The sequence below is a fragment of the Mobula hypostoma genome, chromosome 8 (assembly GCF_963921235.1).
Source record: "Mobula hypostoma chromosome 8, sMobHyp1.1, whole genome shotgun sequence".
Taxonomy (NCBI): domain Eukaryota; kingdom Metazoa; phylum Chordata; class Chondrichthyes; order Myliobatiformes; family Myliobatidae; genus Mobula; species Mobula hypostoma.
The window spans coordinates 156,006,736-156,030,886 of NC_086104.1; the positions used below are offsets into that span (position 1 = coordinate 156,006,736).

Below are 24,151 nucleotides of genomic sequence, written 5' to 3' on the forward strand. Positions count from 1 at the left end.
GCCCTTTGTCACGTGATTGCCCTGCGCTTCCAAAGCATTCTCCATCAGGAGCGGAAAAATCCTGGAACAAAAATCAGAGACCTGACCAGACGGAACTCTGCGGGTGCTGGAAATCCAGAGAAGCGCACACAGACACGCTAAATGCTGAAGGAACTCAGGTCAGGCAGCATCTGCGGAGGAGTTTAAAACCGGCGTTTCGAGCCGTGGGTCCTGATTAAGGGTGTTAGCCCCAAATGGCAACTGTTTATTCCCCTCCATAGAAGCTACCTGACCTGCTGAGTTCCTCCAGCACTTTGTGCGTGTTAATCAGAGACTTGGGCAGGTTGAAAAGTTCTGCAGAGGAGGAGAGAGCCGGGGGGGGGGGAGGCTAATTTTGCCCAAGACGAGGCAGTTTGCACCTTACCCGACTTTATTCCTGGTCTTGTGTTGGTACAGCTCGGCCAGGTCGATCACCGCCTGCCCCAGGAACTTGTCCAGCCCCACCAGGGCCCGGTGCGTGACGATCAGGTACAGGGTGCTCTTCTCCTTGGCGCCCTGGTGCTGCAGCAGCGGCAGCTCGAACTCGGCCTCCTCCCTCCACAGCGGCTCCCGGCTCTTCTGGGCCACCGAGCTGGAGTACTTCTCCTTGCCCAGCTGCATGATGACAAAGGCGTCGTTGGTGCCATCCTTGCCCTTGCTGCGCAGCCCGCGGGCTCGGATCACCACCACCCTGACGTGGGTGGGATACCACTGCTGACTCTGCTCCAGCAGCGACATGCCGCTTGCTTCCGACGGCGAGAGAGCCTACGCCGGCGGAACAAGAGCAAAAGTCTGGTTAGTGTTATAATGGAACCTGACCTCGCAACCGTGTCAAGAACTTACGGTAACGATGAGTAAAACTTTAAACGACTGGTTCCTCTCCTCCCCACCCCAGTTAACCCAAACTCCTCGCCGGGACTGACCCGCGGAGAGCTCACCAGTCCCGCCCGAGGTCGCTGCTAACTGGCACCGGACTCCGCTCCGCTACCTTCCCCCCTCGCTACATTGATTCCACCTGCCCTCACGGCAGGAAAAAAAATCCCGCTGGTGCCGCCTTCCTCCTGTCTCCATTGGTCTATCTCCCAAGCCCATGGTCCGTGATCCGTTTGCTGATTGGATTATCCTGCTGTCCATCACATCAGGGGTACCGCCCCGCTTTCCTGCGTACTGCCATTGGTCCAACCGCCCGCCCGTAACAAAGCAGCCTCACGCCCCTCTCTGATTGTGCTTGTCATCTGTCCATCTGGTGACGTGTAAGCTCCGCCCTCTGGGCCCTGAGTCGGAATGGAGGGGGCGGGGGGAGAGTGGATGTCGCCGCAGCCACCTGGCGATGACTTCCAAACACTTTAGATCCGTTCCTTCCGATGAAAGGTGGACATGGGCGCAAAGCAGTCAAAGATCGGGGTGGGGAGTGGAACTGAGGCCAGGTTCAGTTCAGCCGCTCTTATTCTATTAAATAACTGAATGGATCCGAAGGGCCGAATAGCCTTCCTGCCCCTCAGCATGCCAGCTATAGTCATAGTCATACTTTATTGATCCCGGGGGGAATTGGTTTTCGTTATAGTTGCACCATAAATAATAAATAGTAATAGAACCCATAAATAGTTAAATAGTAGTATGTAAATTATGCCAGTAAATTATGAAATAAATCCAGGACCAGCCTATTGGCTCAGCACAGATCAACAACCTCAGTGGTTTTAAAAACACAAACACGAGGAATTCTGCAGATGCTGGAAGTTCAAGGAACACACATCAAAGTTGCTGGTGAACGCAGCAGGCCAGGCAGCATCTCTAGGAAGAAGTACAGTCGACATTTCGGGCCGAGACCCTTCATCAGGACTAACTGAAGGAAGAGAGAGTAAGGGATTTGAAAGTTGGAGGGGAAGGGGGAGATCCAAAATGATAGGAGAAGACAGGAGGGGGAGGGATGGAGCCAAGAGCTGGACAGGTGATTGGCAAAAGGGATATGAGAGGATCATGGGACAGGAGGCCCAGGGAGAAGCAAAAGGGGGAGGGGGGAACCCAGAGGATGGGCAAGGGGTATAGTCAGAGGGGCAGAGGGAGAAAAAGGAGAGAGAGAAAGAAAGAATGTGTGTATATAAATAAATAACAGATGGGGTACAAGGGGGAGGTGGGCATTAGCAGAAGTTAGAGAAGTCAATGTTCATGCCATCAGGTTGGAGGTTACCCAGACGGAATATAAGGTGGTGTTCCTCCAACTTTCCTGTACCTCTTCCTAGAGATGCTGCCTGACCCGCTGCGTTCACCAGCAACTTTGATGTGTGTAACCTCAGTGGTTTGCTCTGGCGAGGCACTTGAGAGAGAATAATTTTCAGGTCTACATGCAAAGAGCATTGATAGAATTACTTCAGCAGGGTAGTGTTACAGTTAGTGCTCTGATTGCAATGTACTGCAACATGACGTATTTTCGTGCCTTTCCAATGAGGCTATTCGGCCAATTATGTCTGTGCCTGAGCAATCCCATTCGCAAATTCCTGCAGGTGTACGGGAGAGATCATTCTAACAGGCTTCATCTCCGCCTGGTATGGGCGGGGGGCAGACGGGAGGGCGGGGGCCACTGCACAGGATTGAAGTAAGCTGCAGAAAGTTGTAAAGTCAGTCAGCTCCATCATGGGCACTAGCCTGTTCAGCATCGAGGACATCTGAGAGAAATACAGCAGAGAAGCACGCCAGTAGGCCCATCTAGTCCATGCTGAAACAATTTAAATAGCCTACTCCCATCGACCTGTACTGGGACCTCAGCTCTCCACACCCCTACCATTAATGTACCTACCGAAACTTCTCTTAAATGTTGAAATTGAGCTCACTGGTGCTGGCAGCTCATTCCATACTCTCACGACCCTCCAAGTGAATAAGCTTCCCCTCATGTTCCCCATAAACTTTTCACCTTCCACCCTTAACCCATGACCTCTGGTTGTAGTCCCACCCAACCTCATTAGGAAAAGCCTGCAGTTGCCCTATCTATACCCCTCCTAATTTTGTATACCTCTATCAAATCTCCCCTCAACCTTCTACGTTCTAGGGGAATAAACCTATTCAGTCCTGCCGAAGGATTTCGGCCCGAAACGTCAACTGTACTTTTTTTTTCCATAGATGCTGCCTGGCCTGCTGAGTTCCACCAGCATTTTGTGTGTGTTGCTTTGTTATTATTCTGGGCAGTTCTGCCATTGGTCCGGCTGCCCGCCCGTAACAAAGCAGCTACACCCCACCCTCCTCCGATTGTGCTTTTCAGCTGCCCATCAGGCTCCGCCCCCTGAACCCTCAGTCTGATAGGGAAGGGTGAGGTTAACGCCGTGCGCTGATCCCAACAGAACATCCGAACTGGACTGAACAAGCATTCACACCTACAGTATTTCTGAAGTGGAACAAGAGACTGTGAACTGGGGAGGAGAGGGGACGTGGTGAAAAGGCTACATTTGTGTATTTAATGTCTCCACTAACCCAACTCACTAAGGTCATCTCCCGAGTTCCACTGAATGAACGTCGCGGTTAGCACATCAGTTTGCAGCTCCATGGGTCATCTGTAGAAATGTGTTAGACTCTTCGGTGACATACCAAATCTCAAAACTCTCAGTGAAATATAGCCACTGCCATGTCTTCTTCGTGTTTCAGAATCAAGGTCAGGTTTAACATCTCTGGCATATGTCGTGAAATTTGTGGCTGTGTGGCAGCAGTATAATGCAATACATAATAAAAACTGTAAATTACAGTAAGAGATACATAGATAATATTTAAAATTGATACTATATGTGTATGTTCAATCAATAGTGCAAAAAGAAAAAAACAATGAGGTCGTGTTCATGGGCTCAATGTTCATTTAGGAATCGGATGGCAGAGGGGAAGAAACATAGAAACATAGAAACATAGGAAATAGGTGCAGGAGTAGGCCGTTCAGCCCTTCGAGCCTGCACCGCCATTTATTATGATCATGGCTGATCATCCAACTCAGAACCCTGCCCCAGCCTTCCCTCCATACCCCCTGACCCCCGTAGCCACAAGGGCCATATCTAACTCCCTCTTAAACATAGCCAATGAACTGGCCTCAACAGTTTGCTGTGGCAGAGAATTCCACAGATCCACCACTCTCTGTGTGAAAAAGTTTTTCCTAATCTCGGTCCTGAAAGGCTTCCCCTTTATCTTCAAACTGTGACCCCTCGTTCTGGAATTCCTGAATTGTTGACTGTGTGTTTTCAGGCTCCTGTACCTCCTCCCTGATGGTAACAATGAGAAGAGGGCATGTCCTGGGTGGTGGGGGTCCTTAGTGATGGGCACCACCTTTCTGAGGCATTGCTCCCTGAAGATGCCCTGCGTGCTGGGGAGACTAGTGCCCATGATGGAACTGACTGAGCTCACAACTTTCGGCGGCCTACTTCAATCCAGCACAGTAGTTCTCCCACCCCAGCCCCATACCTGATGGTGATGCAGCCAGTTAGAATGTTCATCTATAGAAATTTATGAAAGTCTCTGATGACACACCAAATCTCTGCATACTCCCAAGGAAGTATAGCCACTATCATGCCTTCTTTGTAAATACATTGTTTGCTGGTGAGGTGCCTTCTTTGTTAAACCCAGGATAGATCCTCTGAAATGCTGAGGCTCAGGAACTTGAAGTTCCTCATCCTTTCTACTGCGTTCTCCAGACTTCCCTTTCCTGAACTCCTTGGTCTTGATGATGCTGAGTGCAAAACCATTCGAAGACTGATTGAAAGACAAGGTAGATGAAATTCTGAAGGATCAGCAAAACAGGGACGAAGGGGAGCTGGCACAAAAGGAGAGTAGAGGCCTGGGACAGATTAGCCCTTAACTTATCAAATGTCAGGTCGAGCTCGAGTGGCTGAGTGGTCTTCTTCTGCTCGAATTTCCTTATGTCTGTACATTCTAATCCACAGGCGATTTTGTGCTGGAGGATAGTAAACTCCCAATAAAGAATAAAGGAAGTTTTCCATCATCTATCAATTTCCAATGCACACAAAGTGCTGGAGGAACCCTGCAGGTCAGGCAGGATCGATGGAAGGGAGTAAACAGTCAATGTTTCGGGCCAAGACCCTTCATCAGGAATGAAAAGAAAAGGGGTAGATGGCAGAAAGGGGGTGGGGGCGGGGACGGGGACCTCGGAGGACTAGCAAGAAGCAAGGTGGGTGGGAAAGGTCAAGGGCTGGAGAAGAAGGAATCTGATAGGAGATTAGAGAAGACCAGAGGAGAAAGGGAAAGAGGAGGGGACCCGGGGGGAGTAATAAGCAGGTGGTAAAAGGTAAAAGGCCAGAGTTGGGATTAGAAGAGGAGCTGAGGAGGAAGGAAAAATACTGAAAGGAGAAATCGATATTCATGTGATCAGGTTGGAGGCTACCCAGATGGAATATAAGATGTTGCTCTTCCACCCTGAGGATGGCCTCATCCTGGCACAAGAGGAGGCTGCGGACTGACTTGTCGGAACGGGAATGGGAATGGGAACTAAAATGTTTGGCCATTGGGAAGTTCCGTTTTAGGCAGGTGGACCAGAATGTTCAACAAAGCAGTCCCCCAATCTAGCAGTCCCCCAGGCTGCATCAGGAGCACCAGACACAATAGACGACCCCAGCAGATTTGCAGGTGAAATGTTGCCTCTCCTGGAAGCACTGTTTGGGGCCCTGAATGGAGCTGAGGGAGGAAATGAATGGGCAGGTGTAGCACTTTGGCCACTTAGTGGCCTACTCGTCCATGTGTCCGGTCCTCCCAAAGCTCTATGCCTATGAAGCTGCTGTGAGCTAGCTTTTCATTGGATCTGTGCAGGTGCACATAGATTCCCGCACACATCAATAAACTCGACCTTGGTTTTGACTTTGGCAGCACAGGTTCGGAGGAGATATATTTGAAGTCACTCCCTGAGAAAAAATGCAATTGGTTCCTTTTTTTAAATTTTATTTGGTGGTACAGCCCAGCTGGCCCTTTCCAGGTACACATACACTTAGCATTGTTTCAGAATCAGAACCAGCTTTAATATCACCAGCATATAAGAGGAACTGCTTATCCCAGAGAGTGGTGGATCTGTGGAATTCTCTGCCCAATAAAGCAGTGGAGGTTACCTCAGTAAATATATTTAAGACAAGGTTGAATAGATTTTTGCAGAGTAGGGGAATTAAGGGTTATGAGGAAAAGGCGGGTAGGTGGAGATGAGTCCATGGCCAGATCAGCCATGATCTTATTGAATGGGGAAGCAGGTTCAACAGACCAGATGGTCTACTCCTGCTCCTGTTTCTAATGGTCTTATGTAGCATTAGAAACATGCTAAATTAACGAATTTCACGACATATGTTCTTATGTAGAATGTGTCGTGAGATTTGTTAATTTAACAGCAGCAGTACAATGCGATACATGATAATATCTCATAGAATCTCATAGAAAATCTACAGCACAATACAGGCCCTTCGGCCCACAATGCCGTACCAAACATGTACTTACTTTAGAAATTACCTAAGGTTACCCATAGCCCTCTAATTTTCTAAGCTCCATGTGCCTATCCAGGAGTCTCTTAAAAGACCCTATCGTATCCGCCTCCACCATCGTCACCGGCAGCCCATTCCACACACTCACTACCCTTGATATCTCCTCTGTACCCACTTCCAAGTACCTTAAAATAGCCTTTACCAATGAGGACATTCTCCAAGATTGGTTAATGTATAATATAGAAAGAAAAAAATGATTATGTAAATCTATTACAGTAAGTATATATACATATATTTGTGTGTGTATTGAATAGATGAAAAATAGTGCAAAAACAAAAATAATATGTATTTTTAAAAGTGAGGTAGTATTCATGGGTTCAATGTCCAATTAGGAATTGAATGGCAGAGGGGAAGAAGCTGTTCCTGAATTGCTGAGTGTGTGTCTTCAGGCTCTTGTACCTCCTACCTGATGGTAACAGTGAGAAGAGGGTATGTCCTGGGTGTTGAGGGTCCTTAATGATGGATGCAGCCTTTCTGAAACACTGCTCCTTGAAGATGTTTTGGATACTACAGAGGCTCGTACCCATGATGGAACTGACTAATTTTACAACTTTCTGTAGCTTCTTTCAGATCTGTGCAGTAGCCCCACCCCCATCCCAGACAGTGATACATCCTGTCAGAATGCTCTTCACGGTTCATCTGTAGAAGTTTTTGAGTGTTTTAGATGACAAACCAAATCTCTTCACACTCCTGATGAAATCTAGCTGCTGTCTTGCCTTCTTTGTAACTGCATCGATATGTTGGGACCAGGTTAGATCCCCAGAGATCTTGACAGCCAGGAACTTGAAATTGCTCACTCTCTCCACTTCTGATCCCTCTATGGGCATTGGTTCATGTTTTCTCATCTTGCCCTTCCCGAAGTCCACAATCAGCTCTTTGGTCTTACTGATGCGGAGTGCCAGGTTGTGATGTGTATGCGACAAGTAAAATAATCTTGAATCTTTAAAGTGAAGTCACTGCTATGACCCCGGACACCCAGTAGCCAATTTGATAACAATGTGATAAGGACCAGGCTATTTTATTTAGAGATACAGCATAGAACAGTCCCTTCCAGCCCAATGGGACGGATGACTCAGCATTCCACCTATTTAATCCTTGCCTAATTACACTGACCAATTAATCTGCAAACTGGACTTTGGACTGTGGGAGGAAACCGTAGCACCCGGAGGAAACACACTCACATTCACGGGGAGGAAGTACAAACTCCTCACTGACGCGCCGGAATCGACGAGAATGAGAGTGGAAAACGAACACGTGTTCAGTGCTGTCTGCCTGCGCTTGGCCGGTCTCCCTGCGCTTGGCCGGTCTCCCTCTCGCTGCTGCCAGCGGAAGGGGCCAGAGTCTTGGCTCCCACGGTGCAAGGTTCAATCGCCTCGGTGGATCTGGACTCGCTTTCAGTGCGATTTGATGTTTAGTGTACTCAGTGCTGAACGTGCTTTACTGTCTGCACGATTAGATCGAGGCGTTTCGACGCAGAGCTGGATCTACGGCTGTGGCCTGCAGCCATCGACACGGCGCTGAACTGAGTGACTCAGGAGCTGTGGCCGCAGCCAATGGCTCCTGGGCCGGCTTCGCTCGCCTCGCGACCCGTGGCTGTGGACACACTGTCGGGGTTTCTGCCCTCTGATGTTTAACTTCGGCGTGTTATTTGTTGGTTCTTTGTTGTTTGCGTAATCTGTTCCTCCTTTCGCACGTTTGGTGGTCTTGGTGTGTGGAGCTTCCTTTAAACAGATTCTATGGAGTTTCTGTGTTTTGTGGCTGCCTGCAAGAAGGTGAATCTCAGGGTTGTATACCGTGTACACACTTCGATAATAAATGTACTTCGAACTAGGAACTTTGAAACATGCAATGAAATGTTAACAACTAACCCAAACTAAAGTTTGTGCTGGGCAGCCCACACGTGTCGGCATACATTCCACACCCACATTGGATGCCCACAATGTTCAGCAGTAAGAACAGCAACTAGACAAGAAACAACAACGAAAGAAGCCTCCTTCCTCCCTCCCACCCCTAACCATAGCCAGGCCTCCAACTCCAGGACAGGCTGCCTCCAGGCCAGACTCAGTCAGACCCCTGACTCCAAGACTAGCAGACGTGGGGCCTCCAATATCCAGACATGCCGAGTATGGCCTTTGACCTTCAGTATCGACCATCGGGCCTCAACCACCAGACAACAACCAGGGGTCGTCATTGTGATAACATGAGACGGGTCCCAGCACCTTCAGTGGGCAGAAGGAACTGAGCCTGAGTTGATGTTGTTGCTTTGTCTCTTGGTATATCTGTGTTTTTCTGCTGGGCATTGTGGGTGTGCTATGTTGGTACCAGAATGTGTGGCGACTCTTGTGGGCTGCCCCCAGCACATCCTTAGGTGCGTTGGTTGCCTACGCAAACGACGTATTTCACTGATAAATAAATGATTCTGAATCCATCTTTGATAAAGCAGGAACACAGCCTCTGAAATGGAGTACTGACATACCTTTTGGGCCTCAACCAAGTCGTGTGAGAGGGAACAACAGCTCAGCCATGTATCCTGACGTTTGTGGTTACACTTAGCTGTCTTGCTTTACCCTGTGTTTACTGAGGTTCTCTGGTGTGGCTTGCTGAGTTCGGATTGCCATGAGGCATGTTTGAACTTTGTAATTTTAACCACTAGGGAGGAGGAAAGCAGCTGAATCTGTTTCCGCGTTTGCTTAAGGTCGGGCTTTGGCAATTGCTGTCTGTGCAACGGATGCTACAGCTTACACTTTCAAAGCCAGTGCTATTTACTGAGAACAAAATCAGACCATTGGTTTTTTTGGTATGGAGGGGTGGTATAAAGCTTCACGAGAACGAGAGGCTCACGAGAGGTTCTCGAGAATGATCTGGGAATGAAAGGGTTAACACAGGCACGGCATTTGACAACTCTGGACCTGTACGTGCTGGAGTTTACAAGAGAAAGGGGGAACCTCATTGAGACCTATTGAATGCATGAAGAGAGGATATTTCCAGTAGTGGGGGAGTCTGGGACCAGAGGCTCAGTCTCAGAATACAAGGACGTCCCTTTGGAACAGAGATGAGGAGGAATTTCTTTTGCCAGAGGGTGGTGAATCTGTGGAATTTACTGCCACATGCAGCTGTGGAGGTCAAGTCATTGAGTATACTTAAACTGGAGATTGATAGCTTCTTGATTAGAAAGGGCATCACAGATTACCAAGAAGGCAGGAGAATGGTGGTTGAGAGCGGTTATGTTTTGTATCTTCAAAACATTAAACTAATTCAAAGGAAGATGTTGCAGTCGGAAATGCGGGTCTAACTTTAAGGTTACTTTAAGCGAGGCATGCATGTATCACACGGTAGTGTGATGACATATGCATTTAATGTGTTTTTACATATAACCTGTAATTAATTATTTAAACAAACAAAAATGCTTAATCAATGAATGTATATATATATATATATATATATATATATCAATAAGATTACTCAAATATTACTTAAGTATTAAATACACAGCAAGAGGAATAATAAATCAGCCATGATGGAATGGTGGAGCAGACTCGATGGGCTGAGTGGTGCCTGATGCTCAAAGCCTGTGCCCCTCAGCTATGTGGAGTACTTCACCATGTCTTCAACCTGAGCCTAAGGCTCCGTAGGGTTCCTGTGCTGTGGAAGACGTCCTGCCTCGTCCCTGTGCCGAAGACGCCGCGCCCCAGCGGCCTCAATGGCTACAGACCCGTGGCATTGACCTCCCACATCATGAAGACCCTGGAGAGACTTGTTCTGGAGCTGCTCCGGCCTATGGTCAGGCCACACTTAGATCCCCTCCAGTTTGCCTACCAGCCCCAACTAGGAGTTGAGGATGCCATCGTCTACCTGCTGAACCGTGTCTACACCCACCTGGACAAGCCAGCGAGCACTGTGAGGGTCATGTTTTTTGACTTCTCCAGTGCGTTCAACACTATCCAGCCTGCTCTGCTGGGGGAGAAGCTGACAGCGATGCAGGTGGATGCTTTCCTGGTATCATGGATTCTTGATTACCTGACTGGCAGACCACAGTACGTGTGCTTGCAACACTGTGTGTCCGACAGAGTGATCAGCAACACTGGGGCTCCACAGGGGACTGTCTTGTCTCCCTTTCTCTTCACCATTTACACCTCGGACTTCAACTACTGCACAGAGTCTTGTCATCTTCAGAAGTTTTCGGATGACTCTGCCATAGTTGGATGCATCAGCAAGGGAGATGAGGCTGAGTACAGGGCTACTGTAGGAAACTTTGTCACATGGTGTGAGCAGAATTATCTGCAGCTGAATGTGAAAAAGACTAAGGAGCTGGTGGTAGACCTGAGGAGAGCTAAGGTACCGGTGACCCCTGTTTCCATCCAGTGGGTCAGTGTGGACATGGTGGAGGATTACAAATATCTGGGGATATGAATTGACAATAAACTGGACTGGTCAAAGAACACTGAGGCTGTCTACAAGAAGGGTCAGAGCCGTCTCTATTTCCTGAGGAGACTGAGGTCCTTTAACATCTGCCGGATGATGCTGAGGATGTTCTACGAGTCTGTGGTGGCCAGTGCGATCATGTTTGCTGTTGTGTGCTGGGGCAGCAGGCTGAGGGTAGCAGACACCAACAGAATCAACAAACTCATTTCTAAGGCCAGTGATGTTGTGGGGATGGAACTGGACTCTCTGACGGTGGTGTCTGAAAAGAGGATGCTGTCCAAGTTGCATCCGTCTTGGACAATGTCTCCCATCCACTACATAATGTACTGGTTGGGCACAGGAGTACATTCAGCCAGAGACTCATTCCACCGAGATGCAACACAGAGCGTCATGGGAAGTCATTCCTGCCTGTGGCCATCAAACTTTACAACTCCTCCCTTGGAGGGTCAGACACCTGAGCCAATAGGCTGGTCCTGAACTTATTTCTTGGCATAATTTACATATTACTATTTAACTATTTATGGTTTTATTACTATTTAATTATTTATGGTGCAACTGTAATGAAAACCAATTTCCCCCGGGATCAATGAAGTATGACTATGACTAATTCTGCTCCTATGTCTTATGGTCTTATGGTTCAAAGAGACCTGCAACTGTAATACCAACAGAGAGATGGCAAAAAGACTAAGTGGGTTGGGAAGGAGGAACAAAATTAATGCTTTAGGCCACTGACACATTGTCAGAATTCCCCCAAGTTGTTCTCTCCCACTCATGTTCACATGGCTTGCATTATTGGACACCTACAACATCTGAGATACTTTCGAAGTGTAGTGTCATGGTAGTGCCATTTGCACATCGCTCTACAGCATCAGCGATCACTGGTCGGTGATCAATTTCCTCCACTGCCTGTAAGGAGTCTGTACATTCTCGCCATGACCACGTGGGTTTCCTCCAAGTCCTCCGGGTTACCACCTACATTTCCAGGATGTACGAGTTAGAGTTAGCGAGCTGTGGGTATGGTGTTTTGGCGCCGGAAGCATGGCAAAACTTGCTGAATTGATTTGACACAAATGGCACATTTTACTGTATGTTTTGAATTTTCAGCGTACCTGTGACAAAGAAATCTAATCATTCAACTTTAATCTTTAAAGTGCAGACACTATTATAACATAGGAAACCCACTGTCCATATTTTACAAAGTAAGCTCTTGAAAACAGCAATATGATAAGAATCAGATTGTAAGACCATAAGACCATGGGGCTTAGGGGAAGAATTAGACTATTCAGCCCATCAGTTCTGTTCTGCTATTCCATCATGGCTGATTTATTAACCTTCTCAACCCTATTCCCCTGCCTCTTCCCCGTAACCTTTGACAACCTTACTAATTAAGAACCTATCAAGCTCCACAATGAATTCCACAGACTTGGCCTCTGCAATGAATTCCACAGACTTGGTCTCCACAATGAATTCCACAGATTCACCACACTCCGGCTAAAGAAATTCCTCCTCATCTTTGTTCTAAAGGGAGGTCCTTTTATTTTGAGGCTGAGCTCTCTGGTCCTAGGCTCCCTACGAAAGGAAACATCTTGTCAATACCCACTCTATCTGGGCCTTTCAGTATTGGACAGGTTTCAATGTGATCCACCCTCATTCTTCTAAACTCCAGCGTACAGGCCCAGAGCCATCAAACACTCCTCATAATTAACCCTTTCAATCCTGGGATCATTCTTGTGAACCTCCTCTGGATCCTCTCCAATGCCAGCACATCTTTTCTTTGATTAGGGGCCTAAAACTGCTCACCACTCTGACCACTATCCGCCCACATTGTTGTTGATTGAGAGATGTATATGTTTTGATCTACATTTAAATGTGCATCTTATTTCGATGTGTCTGTACGTTTCCCTTCCACGTACGTGTGACAAATAAAACTAACCTCTATCTTGAAGGTGAAGCCACTGCTATAACGTTGGAAACCCAGCGGCCAATTTTCACCCAGCAAGCTCTTGCAAACAACAATGTGATGAGGACCAGACTATTTATTCAGAGATACAGTGCAGAACAGTCTCTTCTGGCCCAATGGATGCATCACTCAGCTTTCGGAATTTAACCCTAGCCCAATCACGGGACAACTTACAATGACCAAATAACCTACCAACCAGAACGTCTTTGGACTGTGGGAGGAAAACGGAGCACCCGGAGGAAATCCACACGGTCTCAGAGAGAATGTACAAACTCCTTACAGCAGCAGGATGGATACATGTACGCGTTTTGTTGTTTCAGAATCAGAATCAGGTTCAAAATCACCAGCATATGTTGTGAAATTTGTTAACTTTGTGACAGCAGTACAATACAATACATGATAAATATAGGAAAAAAACTAAACTACAGTAAGTATATATATAAGCATATTGAATAGATAAATTAAAATATGTAGTGCAAAAGCAGAAAATTTAAAAAAATAGTGAGTTAGCATTCATGGGTTCAGTGTCCATTCAGAAATCAGGTGACAGAGGGGAAAAAGCTGTTTCTGAATCACTGAGTGTGTACCTTCAGGCTCCTGTATCTCCTCCCTGCTGGCAACAATGAGAAGAGGATGTGTCCTAGGCAGTGAGGGTCCTTAATGAAGAAGTGTTTTAGGTAATTCAATCAAATCTCAAACTCCTCATGAAATATAGCCACTGTCTTGCCTTCTTTACAGCTGCATCGTACTTGTGACAAATAAAGCTAATCTTTAATCTCTAAAGTGAAGCCACTGCTGTAACATTGGAAACCCAGAATCCAACTTTCACCCAGCAAGCTCTTGCAAGCAACAGTATGACAAGGACCAGCTTATCTGTCCTCCGTGTTATTGATTGAGAGAGAATTACAGTATTTACCAATTTACACCATGAGCTGGACTAGCTAAAAATAACAAAGCAGAATTGTCACTGCCTAAATGTTAAAAAATGGAAAAGGTTACTAGGTCATTTTCCATTTCCTCGATGTCGCTGACTTTGCCTTTGACTCATCTTAGCCAATGTTTCAACATTCAGGTTTACCTTTCACATGTATATCGAAACATACAGTGAAATACATCGTTTACGTTAGCCACCAACACACCGTAGAAGACTACAAGGAGATTTGATAGAGGAATACAAAATTATGAGGGGTATAGACAGGGTAAATACAAGCAGGCTTTTTTCATTGAGATTGGGTGGGACTACAACCAGAGGTCATGGGTTAAGGGTGGAAGGTGAAAAGTTAAAGGGGAACATGAGGGGAAATTTTTTCACTCAGAGGGCTGCGAGAGTGTGGAATGAGCAGCCAGCACAAGTGGTGCATGAGAACTTGATTTCAACATTTAAGAGAAGTTTGGATAGATACAGGGATAGTAGGGGTATCCTGGTGCAGCCCAGTGGGAGCAGGCAGTAAGTAGGCAGTTTAAACGCTTCAGCATGGACTAGATGGGCCAAAGAGCCTATTGCCGTGCTGTACTTTCCTATAGCCCTTTGACTTTATGAGCTAAGGATGTGCTGGAGGCAGCCTGCAAGTATTGCCACAGATTCCGTTGCCAATATAGCTGTTACTACAGAAACTAATTGAAAGAAAAATACAGGACCATGATATTAGTCTACTTAGTTTTTCTTTTCTTTTTTAATGAGGCACTCACATATGACGTGGCAGTGTAATGATGTATACTATTCACAAACATCTTACATATAACCCGTAATGAATTACATAAACAATATTACTGAAATATTAAATACCATACAATACAATATTAAATCTTCCCTGCTTAGCTATAAACTCCAACACAATATAGAATGCATCTCAACTCAGATATGTAATATATTGGTTTCTAGTCATCTCTGAATAAATATACATATACACACATACACAGTATACTATATAGTACAACTAATATATAGATGTCCACAGCCTAAAGAATTAGTCGCTGTGGAGGATTTCGTACTCTTGTGGGATAAAGGCTTTCCTGCTGGGGTTGGGAGGGGTTGTCATTCTGCTAGGCAGGTCAGACATGGCTGTGAAGAGCTCTCAGGTTCTGGAACCTGCTCCATGGTGATTGTGGGAGTTGACTCTGGGACTGCAGGAAGTGGTTCTGACAGCTCTGGGCACCTTTCTTCTCTAACAATTGACTCTGTTCTCCTCAACAGGTCAATGTGTCGTCTCCAGATGACATGAGACCACAAGATATAGGAGCAGCAGCAGGCCATTTGGCCCATCGATCAGACATAATTTTCACTGTGCAGGAGAGTGGTCCAGTCCTCTCCCTAATCCTTCCGAGTACCCACTTTTGGTCACCTCTGTAGTCCGTCACCAGGACTGAAACTGTTCCACAATAAACCGTGGTCAATTGTCACTGACTAAGTGTTCTGGAACACCAGTCCTTGAGAAGAGGCGTCGCAAACATCAACAGTGTATGAGTCTGTAGTGGAGGCTGTTGGGAACACTCCAGACCACTTTGTAGCTGCATCAACTATTACTAAGAAATTTGTGTCCATGAATGGCAAAATCCACATGAATCGTCTTCCAGGGCAATTCAGGCCAATGCCAGGGATGGAGATATGTGGCTGTTGGCATCTTCTGGACGTGCTGGCAGTTCACAGCAAGCTGCTCAATCTGTTGATCAATCCCAGGCCACCAGACAAAGCTCTGAGCCAATGCTTTCATCTTGAGCACTCCTGGATGACCGGCATGTAGCTCCTCCGGCACTTTAGTCCTCAGCTTGGATGGTGCAACAACTCTCAATCCCCACATCAAAGGCAAATTCCTGGTGCTGGTAAAGATGTGGGAACTGGAATTTCTGCTGCACCTTCCAGCCATATTGAGTGGCCATGAAGAGCTGAAACAGTATGGGGTATTTTCTGGTTTCCCTTTGGTTCACCTCTGCCGTAACAGGGAGGCGTCTGATTTGGAGTACACAGAATACATAAAGAGAAGTGTCCTCTTTTGTAAACTTTTCATGCATTTCCTTTTCCAAGGGTAAACAGGGCAATCCATCAGCATTTCCAAGATTAGTTGAATCCAATCTCGTAAGTGTGTCCTCCAAGAAACGGGCCCATCTCTGTACTCGTGCTACTGCTGCTGTTAGTGGAAACACTTCTGTGGATTGAAAATGATCAGTAATGAGGGTAAACTCTCTCCCATACAAACAGACAATAGACAATAGGTGCAGGAGTAGGCCATTCAGCCCTTCGAGCCAGCACCGCCATTCACTGTGATCATGGCTGATCATCCACAATCAGGACCCTGTTCCTGCCTTCTCCCTATATCCTTTCACTCCGCTATCTTTAAGAGCTCTATCTAATGCTTTTTTGAAAGAATCCAGAGAATTGGCCTCCACTGCCCTCTGAGGCAGAGCATTCCACAGATCCACAACTCTCTGTGTGAAAAAGTTTTTCCTCAACTCCGTTCTAAATTGTCTAGCCCTTATTCTTAAACTGTGGCCTCTGGTTCTCGACTCCCCCAACATCAGGAACATGTTTCCTGCCTCTAACATGTCCAATCCCTTAATAATCTTATATGTTCCAATCAGATCCCCTCTCAGCCTTCTAAATTCCAGAGTATACAAGCCCAGTCGCTCCAATCTTTCGACATATGACAGTCCCGCCATCCCGGGAATTAACCTCGTGAACCTACGCTGTACTCCCTCAATAGCTAGAATGTCCTTCCTCAAATTTGGAGACCAAAACTGTACACAATATTCCAGGTGTGGTCTCACCAGGGCCCCGTATAACTGCAGAAGGACCTCTTTGCTCCTATACTCAATTCCCCTTGTTATGAAGGCCAGCATGCCATTAGCTTTCTTCACTGCCTGCTTGTATCTGCGTGCTTACTTTCAGTGACTGATGAACAAGGACACCCAGATCTCGTTGTACTTCCCCTTTTCCTAACTTGACACCATTCAGATAGTAATCTGCCTTCCTGTTCTTGCCACCAAAGTGGATAACCTCACATTTATCCACATTAAACTGCATCTGCCCACTCACCAAATCTGTCCAAGTCACCCTTCATTCTCATATCATCCTCCTCACATTTCACACTGCCACCCAGCTTTGTGTGATCTGCAAATTTGCTAATGTTACTTTCAATCCCTTCATCTAAATCATTAATGTATATTGTAAATAGCTGTGGTCCCAGCACCGAGCCTTGTGGTACCCCATTAGTCACTGCCTGCCATTCTGAAATATTACACCCCAACCCAGACATAGGCCTCTTTGTCAATCTGCACACAATTTTTTTCTGCACTGGTAAGGGAAGGTGATGGAAAGACTATGGAGCATCCACTTCCTTTGCTTGTAACACGTGACACAGCTGCACCTATATCATAAGACGAAGTGTCACAGGAAATCACCAGTGGACAATTTGGTTCACAATATGTAAAAACAGTGTCTCGTGTCACCATTTCCTTTGTCTTTTGGAAAGCCACCTCACACTGCTTTTCTCGTTGCCATTTCGTCCCGGTCGACAGTACTGAGTTGAAGAGGTGGAGCACAGTAGCCGGGTTTGGCAGGAATCCATTAGAGTAATTCACAAATCCTAAAAAGGATCGCAGTCGTACCACTTCCTTCTGTCTTGGGGCGTCCACCACGATTTGAATTTTCCGAGCACACGTGTGCATCAACGGTATGACCACAGTAGGTGACGCTTGATTTAAAGAATTCACATGTGTTGTGTTGTGCTCCGAGCCCATAATCTTCTCATCTTTTTAACACTGTCTTAAGATTGTGGAGATGTCCTTGTCATCCTCAATGGTAACAATGATGTCATCCAGGTAACGCTGAGCGACTGGGCAGCCTTGCAGCACCTGGTTCATAGCTTTCTGCCAGAGTGTTGGTGCAGATGCTACTCCAAAAAGAAGCCTATTACAGCGATAAAGTCCTTTGTGAGTGTTTATGATGATGAGAAACACTTTGGACTCTTCTTCCATCTCCTTCTGCGAATATGCATCAGCAAATTCCACTTTGCTGAAGTGTTTTCCTCTAGAAAAGTTGCAAAGATATCCTCTAACTTGGGCAGAGGGTATTGATCTGCTTTCAATACTGGGCTGATGGTGACATTAAAATCACCACAGATCTTGACAGACTCATCCTTCTTGGCTACTGGGACCACTGGCATTACCCGTAGGCTCCAGTCAACCTGGGAAAGAATATGGCATGGTAGATGGATCTCCAATCAAGTTGTAGTTATCTCAGCCAATCATGGCCCCACAAAGCTGGTCCTCCTGTTTTACCACATACGAACCCAATGTGTCCTGTTGGTTGTTGTTGTGCTTCACTGTTACAAATTTCATTCTCACAGGAGTTACCTTTTCTTCAGTATTAGTTCTTAGTTGAATATCTGTAGGCTTCAGTTTAGTATCTTTGAAATGCCATTCAGAATCATTTAGTAGAATGGCTGAAACAGCTGAGCCAGTGTCCAATTCCATTTTAATGAATTTGCCGTTCACTTTTGGTGTGAGCTATATTGCAAGTCTATTGTTAGTTTTCACATTGTAAATCTTAAGGCTATTCGGACCTGTGTTACTCTCATCATTATCAGATTTTTCATCAACAGCATGCAGATTAGTGCTCTTTTTGAAACTGCAGCTTGAGTTTTTAGCTTTTTCTCTTCCCTGTGCAGTCCAATTATTTTTGTCTGCCTGACATGCTCTTTGTATGTGTCCTACTTTGTTACATTTTCAGCAATTTTTGCCTTTAAACCTGCATTGGTCTGGGATATGAGACCCTCTGACCCAACAGTAACACAATTTGTTCACCCAGCCAGGTTTCTGTTGAGACATTGTCATTTTGATCATACTGACTTACATTCCTGACTGCAACTCAATTGTGTCTCTGGCTGCTGTTTCCATTGATACAGCAATTTCAACTGCTCTTCCAAATTTAAATTGTGCATCAGTTAGGGGCCACTTTTGAATGCGTTCTTGTAAGATTCCATAAACTAAATGATCTCTCAGTGCATCATTAAGCCAATGACTGAACTGGCAATGCTCAAACAATCTCTTCAATTCAGCCACGTAAGTTGAAATGCACTCCCCTTCCTTTTGATTGGGCTTATGAAATCTAAAATGTTCTGAAATCAACAATGGTTTTGGTTCTAGGGGTTCCCGCATTACATTCATGATATCAGCAAAGCTCATTTCAGCTGGTTTGGTTGGAGCAGTTGAACTTCTAAGCAAACTATATGCTTTTCCACCTATTGCACTCAGCAACACTGGCACTCATTTTTTTATTGGCTACTTCATTTGTTTCAAAATACTGCTCAATTTGTTCAGTATATATCATCTAGTTATCAGTTGTGCTATAGAATTTATCTATATTTCTGATGTATCAGCCATTTCTGCTTTATTTATATATTTATTTTTAATTATTAACCAGTAGTCACTGCTTATCAACCCATGGCTGTACACATTGCTTGTTGAGTTTGTCTGTTTTCTACCCTTTTTTTTTATCCTGAACCTCACTCCCCTCTTGTGAAGAAAAATGTGCTGAGCTTCAACAGGCAGGTGGTTGTTTCAGGTTCTTTTTAAAACTTCCTCGTCGCCACGGTTGTGTTTTGTAACTCCAGAAACTAAATAAAAAAATAAAATTACAGGAGCTGGGAAAATGTATCTCCTCAGATTTTTTCTTTAGTGACGCACTCACATATCATGTGGTAACGTAATGACATTTGCCATCACATACTTTGTACATATAACCTGTAATTAATTATGTAAATAAAGAATGCTTAATCAAACAATGTATTTACAATACTCAAATATTACTGAAATGTTAAATACGCTACAGAAATGTCAACTACTTATTCCTTTCCACAGATGCTGTCTGACCTGCTGAGTTCTTCCAGCATTTTGTATGTGTTGTTCTTGCATACTGCTGCCTCTGGAAGGATCCACTCCTCCCCACAGACGCTGTGTCTTCTGGGTGTACACCCTGTGCCTTGCAGCATTCACAGGAGGTATTCTGCCTTCCGTTCTACTTCATGACTCTGATGAAATTTCAGGAAAAACCTGTCTGGAGACTGCGACATGACTCAGCAGAAGCGCAGAGGCCCAGAAGGAGGAAGTGATACCGAGAAGGCCAGGACATTGATACAGAAGCCTCTGAGGCCTCTTTCCCTCGCTGCATTATTGGCAGAGCAAGATAGATAGATAGATAAGTTACAATCTGGTGGGGGAGGAAAGTGGGGCAGACAGACATAGTAGTGAACTCAAACCACAGCTGAGGATTGTGATAGAGGTTCGACTCATGACCTGAATGGGAGAGGCAGAGGGTTGGTGATCAAAACCTCCATGGTGCAATTTCTATTATTGTTTTATCTTGTGCGACCTCAATGTGCTGTTTGTTTATGTATTTAGGAGGCAGCACAGTTACGAGCCCTCCTAGCCCAATGAGCACACGCCACCCAATTAACCTACAACTCCATATGCCTTTGGAATATGGGAGGAACCAGGAGCACCCGGAGGAAACATTAACATTCACGGGGAGATTGTACAATCTCCTGACGGACAGCAGAAGGAATTGAACCCAGGTTGCTGGCGCGGTGAAAATGTCACACAAACTGCTAAGCCAACGTGCCTCCCCATCGTCAGTCTGTATGAACGGTCAGCACCTTGATATAATCAACCAATTTATGAATCAAATTCTGGGGCTTTTAAGGGAATCACAGTAACATGTGAGCCAATGTAAGTCAGAGAATTCAGTACAGGAACTTTGATGTGTGTTGCTTGAATTTCCAGCATCTGCAGAATTCCTGTTGTTTGATTCAGTACAGGAGTTGGAATGTTATGTTGAAGTTGTATAAGACGTCACTGAGACCAAATTTGGAGCATTGTGTGCTGTTTTGTTCACCTACCAATAGGAAAGATATCAATACCATTGAAAGAGTGCAGAGAAAATTTACAAGGATGTTTAAGGTTGTTTAAAATGTCATTTCCTATACAAGTGTAAAGATGGTTGAAATAAATGTCTCTCCAGATCCAATGTAGCACAAAAAATACAATAAGATAAAGAACACAATAATTAAAAAACACAATAAATATAAATATATAAGATAGCTTATATACACAGCTTGATTTCATCTCCATAAGGTGACGTTAGGCACAGGAGAGTCTGTACATAAGGTGACTGATGGTGGTTGGGGGTGTGGAGAGGTGGGTTAGTGGGTGGAGGTGTTGATCGGCCTTACTGCTTGGGGAAAGAAACTGCTTTTGAGTGTGGTGGTCCTTGCACGGATGCTATGTAAACTCCTCCTTGGTGGGCGTTCCATTTCTTTTGGACCGCGGTGAGACCCCACCTGGAGTATTTTGTACATTTTTGGTTTTGTCCCCCAACCTAAAAATATTCAGGGAGTGCAGTGAGGATCCATCAGAGTCAAGTTAAGACACGACCAGCGAGTGAGGCGGCCAGAGGTGTACTTTTTAGAATGGAAGGGAATAGGAGGAGATCTCACTGAGAAGTGACGTCTTTGCAGGACTTGGTAGGTTCGATGCAGGGAGGATATTTCCCCTGGCTGAGGAGCTGAGAATGGCACAGTCATTTCACTGATTGAGTTAAATGGATCAGAGGTAGTTTTATAAAAGAGAGCTGCTCACAGAAGGTGAAACCACTCTCCAGGCTCACCTCATCACTGATCTGTGGCCAAGAACATTCACACTCGCCCTGAAATTGAAGTCTGTACTGATTAGCTCTGTTCCTAGCAGAGTTACTCAGGGAACGCAATCCCTGAAAGGATTTAAGATTCAAGAAATGTCATTTCCAGTCACTAAAGGAAAATGAAATAATTGTTAATCCAGATCCAATGCAGTACCAGAAAAGCACAGAATAAGATAAAGAACACAATGCATATCAATACTTAAGGTAGCTTATATACATGGACTGATTGTATGTCCATAAAGTGACGCTAGGCACGGGGGTGTATATAAGGTGTCTCTGACAGGAAATGATAAAGTAGTGGTGGTGGGGAGAGGGGTTTTGGGAGGGGTGGGTGACTGGGTGGAGATGTTGGATCAGCCTTACTGCTTGGGGAAAGTAACTGTTTTTGAGACTGGTGGTCCCAGCACGGATATTATGTAGCCTCCTCCCTGATGGGAGTGGGACAAACAGTCCATGAGCAGGGTGGCTGGGATCTTTCATGATGTTGCTGGTCCTTTTCTGCTCCTTTACGTATAAATATCCTTGATGGCGGGTAAACTGGTGCTGGCGATGCGTTGGGGCAGTTTTGACTACCCGTTTCAGAGCCTTCCTACGCGCTGTAGAGCTGCTTCCATACCGTGCAGTGACGCAGCACATTAGGATGCTCTGTACTGCATGTCTATAGAATGACCTGAGCATAGATGTGCAAAGTCCAGCTCTCCTCAGAAAGTAGAGGTGTTGGTGAGCTTTCCTGACTGTGTAGGATGTGTTCTGGGGCCATGAGAGGCTGTGCAAGATGCACACTCTCGGGATTTTGCTCTGCTGCCAGTGTACTGGGGGTGTGAGTTCTCCTGATATAGATAACCATCTCCTTAGTCATGCTGCTGGGACCTGAGGACCGGAGTCATAGGGAAAGGTTCAATAGGTTCGGACTTTATTCGCTGGAGTGAGGAGAATGAGGGGAGATTTGATAGAGGTATACAAAATTATGAGGGTTATAGATAGGGTAAATATAAACAGGCTCTTTCCACTGAGATTGGGTTGAGACTAGAACTGGAGCTCCTGGGTTAAGGGTGAAAGGTGAAATGTTTAAGGGGAACATGAGTGAGAAGTTCTTCATTCAGAGGGTGGAACGAGCTGCCAGCTGAAGTGGTGGATGTGGGTTTGATTATACTACTTAAGAGAAGTTTTGGATAGCAACATGGATGGGAAGGGTATGGAGGGCTATGGGCCATGTGCACATTGATGGGACTAGGTAAAGCAAGGATTAGGTGGACTGAAGGGTTTGCTTCTGTACTCTAGTGCTATATGATGCTATAATGAAGTTAGTGGAATGTTGTGATACTGAGCTAAAAGATGGGCCACGACGTTACTGAATGCGGATTAGGCACATGGAAAAGATTGGGCAACGCCTGCTTCCGCTTTCTACGTCTGATGTTCCTTTGTGCACCTTTGCTTCTCCATTCAGTAGAGTCTTGTTGCCAAAACAACAACATCTCTCATACATGCATAGGCATATACTAACAAGATCACAAGAGCACGTCACAGGAGTACAATTAAACACAATTTGACACTGGGCCAAAGAATAGCTCTGCTGAGAGCATCTTGCAACGAGTCACTGCACTCCAGTGTCACCTTGAACATGCTCACTTCTCGCTGCTGCCATCAGGAAGGAGGCACAGGTGCCTCAGATCCCACACCACCAGGTTCAGGAACAGTTATTACCCCTCAACCATCAGGTCCCACACCACCAGGTTCAGGAACAGTTATTACCCCTCAACCATCAGGTCTCACACCACCAGGTTCAGGAACAGTTATTACCCCTCAACCATCAGGTCCCCCACCACCAGGTTCAGGAACAGTTATTACCCCTCAACCATCAGGTCCCACACCACCAGGTTCAGGAACAGTTATTACCCCTCAACCATCACATCTCACACCAGCAGGTTGAGGAACAGTTATTACCCCTCAATCATCAGGTCCCACACCACCAGGTTCAGGAACAGTTATTACCCCTCAACCATCACATCTCACACCACCAGGTTGAGGAACAGTTATTACCCCTCAATCATCAGGTCCCACACCACCAGGTTCAGGAATAGTTATTACCCGTCAACCATCAGGTCCCACACCACCAGGTTCAGGAACAGTTAATACCCCTCAACCATCAGGTCCCACACCACCAGGTTCAGGAACAGTTATTACCCCTCAACCATCAGGTCCCACACCACCAGGTTCAGGAACAGTTAATACCCCTCAACCATCAGGTCCCACACCACCAGGTTCAGGAACAGTTATTACCCCTCAACCATCAGGTCCCACACCACCAGGTTCAGGAACAGTTATTACCCCTCAACCATCAGGTCCCACACCACCAGGTTCAGGAACAGTTATTACCCTACAACCATCAGGTCCCACACCACCAGGTTCCGGAACAGTTATTACCCCTCAACCATCAAGCTCTTGAACAAAAGGGGATAACTTCACTCACCTCAGCTCTTAACTGTTTCCACAACCTGTAGAGTCACTTTCAAGGACTCTACAACTCATGTTCTCAATATTTATTGCTTATTTATT

The 24,151-nt window shown here is 45.8% G+C and overlaps 1 protein-coding gene across 4 annotated transcripts in view; it reads right to left on the minus strand.

The window, feature by feature from the left end:
- LOC134351101 (rab11 family-interacting protein 1-like) overlaps positions 1 to 24,151 on the minus strand; it is a 93,313-nt gene that overhangs the window by 59,699 nt on the left and 9,463 nt on the right. For 2 of the 4 annotated variants that reach the window (XM_063057178.1, XM_063057181.1), the window contains exon 2: positions 404 to 783. In XM_063057178.1, the coding sequence (XP_062913248.1) occupies positions 404 to 783 (380 nt within the window). Of the gene's footprint in view, positions 1 to 403; positions 784 to 941; positions 1,015 to 24,151 lie in introns of those variants that run through there. The other 2 variants (XM_063057180.1, XM_063057179.1) reach the window with 2 other exon arrangements.